Genomic DNA, 12,886 nt, shown 5'->3' with positions numbered 1-12,886 from the left:
GGGTGTCTTCCCGAACTCAGGAATGCTGACTGACTTCTGACTCCCTCGTGATCTCTCCCTGTCGCAAGGGTCACTGTCTCTTGGCCCTTTTCATAGTTCTAGTCACTACAGCAAGCCTCTTTGTTCCTTCTATCGGGTTATCTCAGAGTATCTTCGTCTCTGATAAGTCTCTTTTGTTTGACCCTTTATCAAAAAGCTTGTGTCAGTCTCTGGTTAACCAACCAGGCTGGGTTGTTTTCTGATTCACTAGTTAGGATCAGGTATTGTTCCTGGGTGCCTCACCCTGGAAGCGTGTTCCTTTCTCTCCAGTGATCATGTTCCTTTTCTGGGTTGTCGGCTTTTTCATCCTCCTCCTACTTTGGTGTTTATGTCCCTGATTGGGATTGGGTTATTCTCTCCCTGTTTTGTTTGTTGTCTTGTACCTCGCTCTGGGATTTGGTTTCTCTTTCCCCCCTTGGACCATGGTTTCTGGTAGCCCGCCTTGGCCTAAAGCTTCTCTCGCCCCACCTTGGGGTATACTCTTGCTCATCCCGCCCTGGGTCTGTTCTCTGGCACCCCACCTTTGGGTATGGTTTCTGGTAACCTGCTGTGGGTGATAGATTCTATTGCCCATCTTGGGATATACTCTTGCTTACCCCTGCCTGGGTTTTGTTTTCTGGTACCCCCACCCTGATATAAACTCGTACTCGCCCCACCCGTGGGTATTTTTCTCACTCCCTGCCTTGGTGTATGGTTGGCCTTCCCCTCCCATGTCTCCCAAAGCCACTGCGTACCTTAATCTCCGTTACGAGCAGACTGAGCTCTGGGGTTGCTTTTGTCAGCTCCTCAATAGCTGCTCTCGTTTCAGCCACAGTTAGTATCATGGCTTCCCTCTGCCGGGCTCTTCAGTATTCAGTGGTTTGTTTTCCATGGCCCACCATCAGTCTATCAGCTCAGGACTCTGGTGGTGTTCCCGACCTCTGTTTCTCTCGGATGTTCTGCGGGCGCCTATGCATGCTTGAACGCCAGGTGTTGGTCTACCTCCTCGGCGCACACTTGCCAGTAGGAGGTCTCCCCGCTTCTATATGCTTGCAATTCAGGCACGGAAGGTGTGTGAAAGGTATCGGAAAGTCAAGTCAGCCACTCATGTATGAAGTAGCGAGTCAGTGCACCATTCCACTTCCATATAGCCAACACAAGTGTCATCTTTTTGGGATAACCAAGGATAACAATTATTACTATACTGGGATTGCCCTTCTTGGGAGGGGGGGCTGAGGGGAGGGGGAGGTCCCCCCCAGCAAGACCTTCTTGCCTAGCACCCTCTGGGGCGTTGTGCTTAGCAGGCTCACCTCCCTAGTCCCAAAGGGGGTAGCTCCCCCTTGGGGGAGAAGAGGCGAATTCCTTGGGTTTGTCACAGAAACCAATTTCAATCATGTTGAAGACATTACCAGAATGTGTCCAGTTCTGAGGTTGAAGAACTGGACCAATGAAGCCCTGAAGCAGAAAAATAACATTGTAGATCTACTCTTGAGTGATATTTTGCATTTGATTCCTTGGTTCATGTATGTAAAGTCCTCCGTGTGTAGTGTTCAAGAGGTATGGTTTGCTACGCCATTCACAGTGTCCAATAATGCAAACTCTATAATGTGCAAGGAGCTGGAGCATTTTAAGGTCGGTATGTAAAGCAAAGGACATTTTAAAACCATCTGTAAATGTTTATAACTTATTATCAGTGTTGGGTACTGGTGGTTATTTTACATGGTCTGCGAGTCTGTGTGACAGAATTAAGATTTAATCTTCTCTTATTACAGTGATAGAAAACTTTGTAAACTTGAGACATGGTAAGTGCTCAAAGGAAAATGTCCCTTTGATGATTAAGCCCTCTTCCTTGCCCAACGTGGTGTCCGAGTTTTATCTCCAACCAAATATCCAACCTCTATTTTTTACATGCTCCTCATCCTTTTAATGCGGACACAAGATTCTATAAGCCAGATACCAACAAGGCAATAAAATGTTACCTTCCCATGATGGCTGAATTTTCCTTTCTGACCATGAGGATTTGCGCCCCTTAAAGGTATGGCCATAGCCAACCACAACATCTCTTGATGAATTGCTCTCTACATTAAGATCTGCTACGAACCAGCCCACACAGAGGTTTTCAGGATGGGCGGCCGAGGGACATACTCCACACTGAGTCAGGTGGCTAGATACGCTCTACATTGTCTTTCCCTGCACGGGATATCGGTCAGGCGGCCACATGGGCTTCATTGCACACCTTCACGAAGCAAAGCCATCTTGATTCCCTCTAGGGCAAGAGTAAGTAGATCCTTTAGAGCGTACTGGTTTAATGTGCATTCTGTTTTGCGGCTCAATTTGTTCTCTTAGCATACCTTTGGGAGTCTTTAAGAATATATCCTTTTGCAGAACAAGTTAACTACCTTTGGTAATCTTTCTGATGGTTTTGACAATTCCTCCCAGAGATTCCTCATTCCCTATAAGCCTACTGTACAGGTACAGAAGTTGACACGGGAAACAAATGTGACATGCTTGTTGGCATAAACTTTTTTTTTATCAGAAAATAAGAAACCTTCCTGTCCCTATAACTAAGAGGGTTTTCCTGCCTTAAACAAAACTAAGAATGTCAGAACCTCAGTCAAAAGTAAATAGTCCACTGTCCCAAACTTATTTCCGTCCGTTGCACTTCAAAAGAAAAACGATTCGCCCTAACTCCAGAAGGGTATCTCCTTCCTTCTTGATGGTTTTACGCAGTTTGTATATGATGGGGGAATATCCTCCTTCCCCTAACCGTCATTAGGCATTTCTATATTCCACACAGATGGCGGGCGGGGGTCTCCCTTTCCTAGGCGTTCCCAGGCAATTCTTTACAGTTGCACCAAGATGGAGAAAATGTCTCCATTCCCCAAGCTTCTTGCAGGCTCTTTCAGCAGTCGCAATAATATCTGGATTTTTACCAGATACTATCTTTCCTCTTCTGGTCTTCTCTCGACTTTTGCCGTAGGATTTTTCTCTCTTGCCATGATCTTCTCTTGACTTTGACTAAAGAATGTTTCTTTTCTGTTGGTCTTCTTATGACATTTGCCAAATTATCTCTCTTCTCCCTTGGTCTTCTCTTCTGGTTATGTGGATCCCAAACCCTTTTCTCAGGTTTGGAATGTCTTACTCAGGCCCGGTTCACTATCCTGCCAGGCATTGTCTTGTATGCATAACCCTCCAAATCTCTCAATATTTATTCCAGACCCTTATCTCGCTTCTTGTTCCTTTGGGGTGCTCTCGCCCAGTATTTATAGTTTGTTTGGTCCCACTGGGATGAAGAAGATGGTTCTGCACTTCCTCCCAACCATAGCCTCTATGGTTTCCCAGTGCCTTCCCGGTCCCCCTCTGTGTACCTTCTAACTTGGTCTGCATGGGTCCCGGTCCTCAGCAACACAAGCACACTTCTCTGGCTTCCCCTGGGCTCTGGCAGGCTGGTTTCTTGCTGTATGTTGAGTCTCGCCTAGACCACTTCCTTCCTGCCACCTGAAGTCGGGTCTGCCAGCCTACAGGTGAGCCCTCGCTACGCTCAGCCTTCTTTGACGCTGACTTCCTTCTCCCAGTGTCCGGGTTTGTTGCGGGTTCTCCCTATGCGGCTTTGCTTCCCAGCTCGATGCTCCTCTGCGGAAGGACTGACTCGGAGGAGAGTCCTTCAGTTTTTATGGTAAGTAGTTTTTCTAATCCCAGATAGCTAACTGGTATGTCTTTGTTGCTTGTAGGGCTCTACATAGCCTTGCTTCTTCAGGTCAGTATTTCTGTAGCCATCTACTCGGACTCTTTCCTCACTCTTCCTCGTCACAGCATTGTCTCTCTGATAGACAGGGTTTCTATCCATGAAGTATCTAACAAAAGGAAAAAGGAGACATGGAGGGTGGGGGTGCTTGGGCCCTGTCTGTTGGGTGATCAATGCATGGCAGCTTGGTGGTTGACATACTGCGTTCTCTCTTGATAGTTTTTCCTTCTCCTATGGAGGGATCCCCTCCCATGTGATCCTCCCGCTGAGTGCCACCCCCAGGCAGTGGATTAACTTCGTGGTGGGGGGGCATGATGTCTAAATGAAAGAGGCCCTGCCAAATGAGTTGGACAAAATGGTGTGCCACAAACGTTGGGGGGGGGAGGACAAACACCCTTGCCCCCCCTCTAAAAACGTTGGGGGGGGGGCAAACACCCTTGCCCCCCTCTAGAATTACACCCATGCCCCCATGGTGACTATCGGGTAGCTACCTCGCCTCCGTGTCCAGATGGGAAGGATCCCCCTCCCTGGGATATATGCAGACACCAAGGGATTTGTCACACTGCCCCTCAAAGCCGATTAGTCAAGTGATGTGTTGTCTTTTATATCTTTAAGCATTGAAGAAAAAACGGCCATGATGCTGGTGTAGGTTTTGTCCAGTCTTTTTCCCCCTGACAATTAATATGCATGGTTGTCATGCAAATTCAGACAGCAATTACGGGAACAAAGTGCTGTAAAGGCCTAGCAGCTTGGTTGGTTTTTGCACCTGACCTTTGTAGATTGAAAGCCCATGCAATTTCATTGCCTGAGCTGTCAATTCAAAAGGTGCCATTTTCCACAGTTGGCAGCTTACTTTATGCTCCTATTCTCATAATATTTGGCTGATAAAGGTTTTAGTGTTAACACAAATGTTTCAATAAATAACATTTTATATTTTGGTGTACATTACAATATATGATCTAAATAGTAGTACTAACATGTACTGATGTGACCAGATATGGATTAATCAAGCCACTCTTCCAACAGTTAAATGTCCCCCGAGTCAGAACAGTTAATTGATCAAGTATGCTGGTTAATGATTATATTACAAATTGATTGTAAATAGTATTGAATGTGTGTTTACGGCTCACACTGGGAAAGGTCTTAACATAATTTCTGCTTAGACATAAAATAACTTAGTGGAAAGACGTAGACTAAAAATGTTTACTTCAAGATCTAAGATGTCATGGCGCAGAGCATACCCATGGTGAATAAGGCCCCCTATGGTACTCTAAGATAGTTGTGTTTCAACTTTGGTTATTTGTCTTACTACTGAAGTGTTTCTTTTGGTTTTAATCATGATATATTAGAGTTCTAATGGACTCCTTCCTCCCACAGATTCCCCATCTTTGATATCTGTCTCCCAGCACAGACGTTCTAGCTGCCTTGCTGAAGTATAAGTTCAGAAGCTGCAGATCCAGAATGGGTCTCGGATTGCTGTCCTTCTTTGCCACCAGAAAATAGGTTGAGTACCAACCCTTGCCTTGTTCCAAGCAGGGTACCAGTTCTGTGGCCCCTTTTGCCAGAAGCTGATGTATCTCCTTCATCAGGAGAGGTTGCAGAGGCCAGAGTTGGTGTTATGGGGTTGATCTGGAGGGTGAAGGGAAAACCGGAGGCAGTACCTTATGATCTGTAAGGCCTTGGCATCAGAGGGTGTATCTTTCCATTCCTTGCGAAACCGGGATAATCTGCCTCTGACAGGGGAGAGATGACGGAGGTCAAGGCATGTCATTCTCTTGAGGACATTTCTCGAATGGGTTTTAACTTATCGCATAATAGCCAGTTTATTACTTGTTTCGTTAGAACTCCAGAATGTCTGCATCATGCTGGCAAAAATACCTCAGCGTTGCGTAGAGTATTTACCATGAACTGAAGACCACGTCACTGCATTCGGAAAAGACAATAGTTTTCACTTTCACCTTTAGGTGGTGACGTGCAATTAATCACAGAATGTCAGTCATGCATTTTCCTGTAACCCCTTCACTGGCTTGTATAAGGATGTGCACAAATCGGGACTCCGACAATTTCCTTTTAGCATTCCATATTCCCTTGTGTGATTGGTATTACTTTGTATATATTTGAGAGAGAGCTACAACATGAGCACAATCTTCGATTCCGTTCCCGTCACTGATTTCCTGAAGAAATGTTGACGACAACTTCATGGTTTGCAGGGATACGGTTTACTCTTGCCATAACCCATCTTGTGTTTTAACTTCTGTTGTTGGTGGATCTTATTTCTTGCATTCCCATTTTGTGAAATGGACAGCATTCTTTTCTTGACGATGTATTGCTTTTTCTGCAGCACAACCACAGTACAAGCACAGTACTTCTTTAAGGTCCGCTACATTTCTTATCCTTTGTTAATCAGCATGTTCGACACGTTTTTGACAGTGCTTCTTGATTGACCATGATCTTTTCAGTAGATAGTAGCAATTACCCACGCAAAATCTCAGTCCTAATGTGCTGCACTGTTTCAAGTTTCACGGCAATGTCTGCCCCATGATGGTTGGTATGGCCCCAAATCGGCAATCTGTAAAGGGATAAAGCATCCATGAGAAGCAGTGTTACTAGCAAGTAACTTCACTATTATTGGCCCAGGTACTGTTGACTGGTGCCTTTCTGGTTATGTTTAGTGCATTGCTAGGCTGCTACTTTGTGGGTAGAATATCTCAAATCATCTTTTCATACATCAGGAAACTGCTATATGATTTTGCTGCAGAACAACTGTTTTAAATAGTTGAAAAGTGGTGTCATTTCATTGGAAACCTATTGATGTGTGTTTGCTTGTCTTGTACAGTCTTCTTTGAGGAACCACACTTGGGAGTCTATGGTGTACACCTATCCTACAATTATGAGAGGTATACAGCAAAAGCAAAGAATGACGTCACAAAACATTGTTGCTGACATACTAAATTGCATACTATACCTCATTCCTCTTTATTTTTAGGAAACCCCTTCCGTCTTCTTTCATTTATGTGCATTCTGGATGTTTCCAATATTGACAGTCACGCAGTGATTTCCTTCTGTTGCAATCATTTTGATTCATTGAATAGGTGTTTAAATCTTTAACTGAGCGATTTAAAAAAGGCTTTACATTAAATTACTTTGTACACGTAATGTGTATGGAGAGCCGCATGTTCTGAGTATGTGGTAGTTTGATCCGTATGTAATCTGTAAGCATATATTCTATTCAGACAAACCACCTTTCCCATTAATAGGCATTCGGGCCAGTGTGTGGTATTTGACTGGAGCTTGCTTACAGACATGAAATACTTTTTGTCCATTTTCCTTAACCTTATTAAATACTTGGAACGCCCTTGCAGACTTTGTTGGACTCTGGAGAAATTACTATATTGTAGTTTAATCGGTTGCCTGTTTTTAAGCAATGATGATGCATTTATAAGTGTACACATACATGAATTATGCCAAATGCTCAGTTAGCTTGGTTTTAGGTGCACAGATTATCATTTGAACCTATCCCAGGCTTATTCCCCAAACTAACACGCTACCATGCTGAGCATCTATGGATTTTATTTTGAAAGTGCTCAGATTTTTGGTGTTTAATATGCATATGCTTTGTGCATTTTTTCTACATATAGAATAATGTACACGTGACATTTGTGGTTGTATGAATTAAACATATCCTAAAAATCGAGATAAAGGGCAAATGCCACAGACATTGTCAACACTGGTACATATGTTGTCATGCTACAGGCAGGGATTGGTCATGTCACAATACTCTGAGTAGTGCTGCAAGTTTTCTAGAATTTCTAAAGAAGAGGTTTTGGAATCCATACTGAGACTTGCTTTAGTTTATGAAGTAGTCTGATATGTTGAAACTGTCTACATATTTCAAAAGGAACATGCTTGAGCGGTGGGTTAGAACTGGTTACAATTTACATGGACCTGCTTCATATGTACATACTAGTACTGACAAACGTTTACTTTGCACATTTTATTTTGAATAAGTATTATTGATGTTGCATACGTAAGGGCTTTTTGTGCATCTTTTTACCGAACACGGACACATTTATTTTCCATCAACAAGAGTTGGTTGAATATAGTAGATGAAACTTTATAATGGGTATAAGTGTTGGTCCATAGATTCCCTTCAGTTAACTTTTAAATTCACTTAAGTACAGAAAGACCATCGTCATCGTGTCCCAATCCTGTCATTTTTACTTTGTTTTTCGCAAAAGAATTTTAAATGTGGTGATTAATTGAAGTTAATCATTTTACAATATTTTGGAGCAGGACTGAAGGCTGCAAATTCAATTTAGAAGTTACAGGAACAGCTAAATTATGTACAGTCTTAACATCAACCATTTTCACCGGAACAATTTGTGTTCTACTTTAAATGTCTGCATTTCCTAAAAGGCTCCTTGCTTCCGATGATTGCTGCCACCTAATAACTTTACATAAAGGATCATTAACACATGTTTTGCCTTTCAGGTGGATAAACTAGACGCCTCTGAATCTCTAAGAAAAGAGGAGGAGCAAGCAACAGAGACTCAACCCATTGTCTATGGTAAGTACCAACTCACCATAGTTGATAAAGTTGTAGATGCACAGAGGCACAGTGTTATTAAACAAGAAATTGAGTAAACATTTTTAGGAAATACAGTAGTAATTTCACAGAGCGCACATCATTTTGAAAATAACCTGTCGCCGATTCCTGCTCCTGTTATTTGGGATGGAGATGCAACAAAATGCTAGCCTGTCACTAAGTTGGAGCCGAGGAACAGACGAAGAACAAAAAGAAAACGTCTTTGCCTTCCTACAGTTGATTGCTGCCCAATCAAGCAGAGCATGGGAATACTATGCAATGCGGTAGTTCGGATCTTGACAGATTGCCAAACAGACAAGTGCGGAAAAACCTTGATGGCAGAATGGCTCATGTTTATTGATATATGGCGCACATGTCACTGATGTGGCTTCATAGCATTGTATGTAGGATGATTTTCCTAGTGGCAATTATGCGTACTATAGGCCAGTTAATGTCCATGTTTATAACAATAAGACAATATATTAGCACAGGGGGCTTGAATTATAGAAGGAATGATGTTGCTTGAATATGTGGCGTGTAAAGAGAAGTATAGGTGTAAGACATTCAATAGTAAAGTGCCCTTCCTGTGTTTGAAGTTCACCTTCTTTTTTTGTCATTTTTAAATATGTGAAAATGTAGATTCCCAACTGGTCTCTGACAACCCAATCCCATGAGTGAAGTACACTCATTTACCGTTTTAGCATAGTCCCCTTAAGTTTTAAAATGTTTTGCTTTTTCAAGTCCTATACTTCTCTGGCTGGCTCAAATGAGACTGAAACCTGTGTCAAGAGTCTTTAGCTTATTCCAATTTGGCTTGGCCAGTGTTTTACCAACAAAAATCTGTAAGACTGTCATTTGTTTTATTCTAACCCAGTGTTTAAAGGCTTTGCCAGAATACAGGCATGTGAGCAAGCAGAATAAGATGCTGTAGGTGCGATGCATTCCATTTGACATCCTCGCCACCTAAAATGGCAACTTGCTAAATGTACTGTTTGGCATATTCTGTCACCTTATGAGTTTAATGGAAGTGAAAAGGCCTGGGGAACACCATGCGCATGGGGCAGATACACTGGAGCATGAGAAGGTGGCACACTGGCGTAATAACAGTGGGGGAGATCAGTGGCATGTGTGCTAGCTAGTCCTTTACCCCAGTCAGTGGTGCAACGGCCATTGGGCAGAGCGGCCTTTAGTCCCCTGAAATTTTGGGTCACATTGACTTGGCTAACCTACGGTGCTGTGGCAGAACCGGACATGACGCAGGCAATAAACAAAGGCCCGGCAATTAATAATGTAACACATTTCATTGTTAACAAGTGCATTTATATGCATATATAGCTACCCCCGCTCCCAAATTATGGTTAATCTCCCCCTCTGAAATTTGTATCTAGTTGCACCCTTGCCCCCAGTGGTGGTAGTCATTTGTTAACTAAAATGACGGGAAGGAGAAGAACCACTTGCCCCTCTTCTGATGGATCTGGATAACGAAAAGTATGACAAGGATGCGTTCCAAAAAGTGATTTTTGGGACACATCTTTTCGTTCTACTTTTCTGACTTCTGGCAATCACAGAAGAGGTGACTGGCTCAAGTGGTTCTCTCTCCCCTCATTTTATTCAGCAAATGACATGTCCCTCTTCCCTCGGTTGTCATACAAGTTCTGTGCTTGCCTGCATGCCAAAGGGCTTCAGGGTCTTCAAAACCTTTCAGTTACAACAGGGCTATGAGCCTCAAGGGGCTAAGTCCCTCGCAACTGCCCCCATGATGCCAGTCCCAGCCAGCAGTCATATAACACAACAAAACATTCCTTATATTCATTTGGCGGCTTTAAATGGGCGCTTTGCAGTGCTTGCCTTACAAGCTGCTTTTGCTGGAGCTGCCTCCGGCTGTCACTTTTCTCGAGTTGTCTTCACACCTGTTCCACTTGCTCCAGCCAGTTGCTGACCAAGAAGAATTTATAGCTATGGCATTTGGCAGGTAATGGGCAATTGGGCATTTAGTGTTTCAGATGCCTGCTGGCTGGGTGTCTCGTGTCTTGATTCAGGACAAGAGGCGGTTAGCCAGTATCTGAAACACTAAATGTCCATTGCCCATAGCTATGAAATCTTCTTTGCACAGGAAGTCTGTGACAACCTGCGGAGTATACATTATAATGGGGCTTGGAAGACAAAGAAGTACAGCCAGTTGTTGTAGGCGCTGATTATTCCAGACTCTTGAATAATCGGTAGCTATAATCACCGGCTGCATTTCTTTGTCTCCCCATTATAATGTATACCCCATGGGTGCATCAAACTGTTTTCCATGAAGTGGGGGCTCCAAACCATCAAGTTGATTGTTGAAATGGGCCTTCATTAACTCGGCCTGCAATGCATGCCACACAAGCTATTTAAAAAGTTGTATTATGCACTTATGCAGGGATAGATGTAGGTGTTGAATCAAATGCCTGCTGAATTACATGGGGCAAAGGCCAGGGCTATTTCCCCTCTTAGCCCTTTAGCAATGGTGACCTGAATCTCACTTTGCCCCCATAGAAATTAAATGTTGAACAATCTCCAGTTTATGATTGTACCATCCTAAGTGTCTGTGTCACTAGTGGCAACTGTCAATGTTGCTGGGAAATGGGGATAAAATACTGTTCAAGTCATAGATGTCAGATGAACTGCATAGAAGACGGACTCACTCATCCCTTCTAATATGTAGAAGACCACAGGTAAACCCAGATGTTTCAGCCCCATGGCCATCATCGTGGAAGTTGAGACTCATGGTCTGTACCCTTGAACCTCTCGTAGACACTGCAAGCTGAGGAGTCGGCACAGTGTGTGCCATGTCGACAACCCAGGGCATATTACCCGCCCCACCCAAGGTGACTTTAGCAAAAACAAATGTGATGGCTGGACGGTCTTGAATTAATCATCTTAACCTCTGTCATTGCATATTGAAATTTGCAAATTAGGTTTTCTTCCTTCTGTAATGACTTGGCAGGTTGAAAAATGATGGTCTAGGTGGTTGCCCAGACCTATGCCTGCAGTTATGATTGATTTAAAACCTTCCAGCCATCATACTTTGAGACCCTGGTGTCATATATTTCTTGACCTCCTTCTTTTTTAGTTAAACTTCTAAAAAGGTTATGGTTTATACAAAGTTAAATTGGAACAACCACTCAGTTTAGTTAAACTAAAATAAATGTATGTAAATGTATGTAAGAAGAAATAAGGCAACTTCTTGGTTATGTCTTGTTTGTGTTTTGTGTCTTGGTAGAAATGTGACTTTCCCTGGTAAAAAAGTATTTAAGACAATGGCTAAACACGTGTGTGTGCTATGCTGCGATAACCACGATATGCCGCCATTTCACATTAACGTTATCATACCGTCAATTCATTACCGTGAAAACCCTAGTGCACGTTGTAATTCAAAGTTCATCTGTTGGAACATGCACAAAGTGTGCAATCGCTGTTTTCCCTTGGATCATGGTGAGGATGCTGCTGGGCATTCCTCAAATGTAAACACAAAACACTCGGCATCAAAAGCGCTGGGCTACATTTGCCATGTAGACAGAATCTGCGTAGCCCGAGTCCGAAGCACATGCATCTGAGGTTGAGGCTTCAGATGCCGGGGTCAACCCCAAAAGCCAAACAAAAGGCACCAGCTGGCAAATCCTTGCAGGCGATGTCTTCTCGTCAGCTCAACTGGTTGTGGAGAAGTCCCTTTGTGATTGCGAGGCTGCATAATCACACAAACCAAAGCACCACAACGGAAGTTGAGATGAAGGCTCTGAAGGGTCGGGATCGATCCATAAGCACAAGGATATCCCATCATCCCAGGTGTATGGCACGGTAGGCCCTGACTTTGAAAACAAGACGACAACACAAAAGCATAAAAATGCAGAAAAGAGGGCTTTGAGAAAAGCTTCAGCCAGTTAGACCTCCACCCCATACATCAATCTGAATAAGGGGGGAATCTCAGAAGGTGGGAGGAAAAACACTCCACTGCAATCCAGCAGAAGGCCCCCAGTGGACATTTCCAACTCAAGTGGAGTGGGAAATAACAATAACACTTGCGTCAAGATCATCAAAGCAGAGACACCAGATGTCAGATTCCACAGCCAAAAAGAATGGCCCATGAAAGATTTTTGAAAGGACAAGGAAAACAGGTAAATCTACATTAAGATCCCTTTACACTATGGGTCAGCTAGTACCCGACTTGCAAGGTAGTGACTGCAGCTAGGAAGAGGGCTAATGTACCCATACTGTTAAGAGTATCCACTGGAGAGGGATAACGGACACATCTATACTTTCGTTAAGAGAGCTGCAACTTATGTGGCGTATAGCATGATAATAGCAAATGTTACAGCTATCATGGGTAGATACAACAGTTCCCAGTTGGACGACATGGATATATTACATAGCCTTCATAACAAGAGGACAACACACCACTAATGCTTTCATAAAAAAATACACCAGATGCCAACAAAACAGCAGGACAGGTGGCAGAGGCACGGTCATCAAGCAACATGTCGGCTAACGGGTACAGGTTTTAAGGCTGA

General features: G+C 43.4%; 1 protein-coding gene across 2 annotated transcripts in view; it reads left to right on the top strand.

Moving 5' to 3' along the window:
- Positions 1–12,886, top strand: part of CLTC (clathrin heavy chain) — a 1,506,669-nt gene that overhangs the window by 1,417,788 nt on the left and 75,995 nt on the right. For both annotated transcript variants that reach the window (XM_069615119.1, XM_069615118.1), the window contains one exon: positions 8,255–8,330. In XM_069615119.1, coding sequence (XP_069471220.1) covers positions 8,255–8,330 — 76 coding nt within the window. The remainder of the gene's footprint in view (positions 1–8,254; positions 8,331–12,886) is intronic.

This window comes from Ambystoma mexicanum, chromosome 9 (assembly GCF_040938575.1).
Source record: "Ambystoma mexicanum isolate Mex_15411 chromosome 9, UKY_AmexF1_1, whole genome shotgun sequence".
Lineage (NCBI taxonomy): Eukaryota > Metazoa > Chordata > Amphibia > Caudata > Ambystomatidae > Ambystoma > Ambystoma mexicanum.
This window is presented reverse-complemented; position numbering and strand designations above follow the sequence as displayed.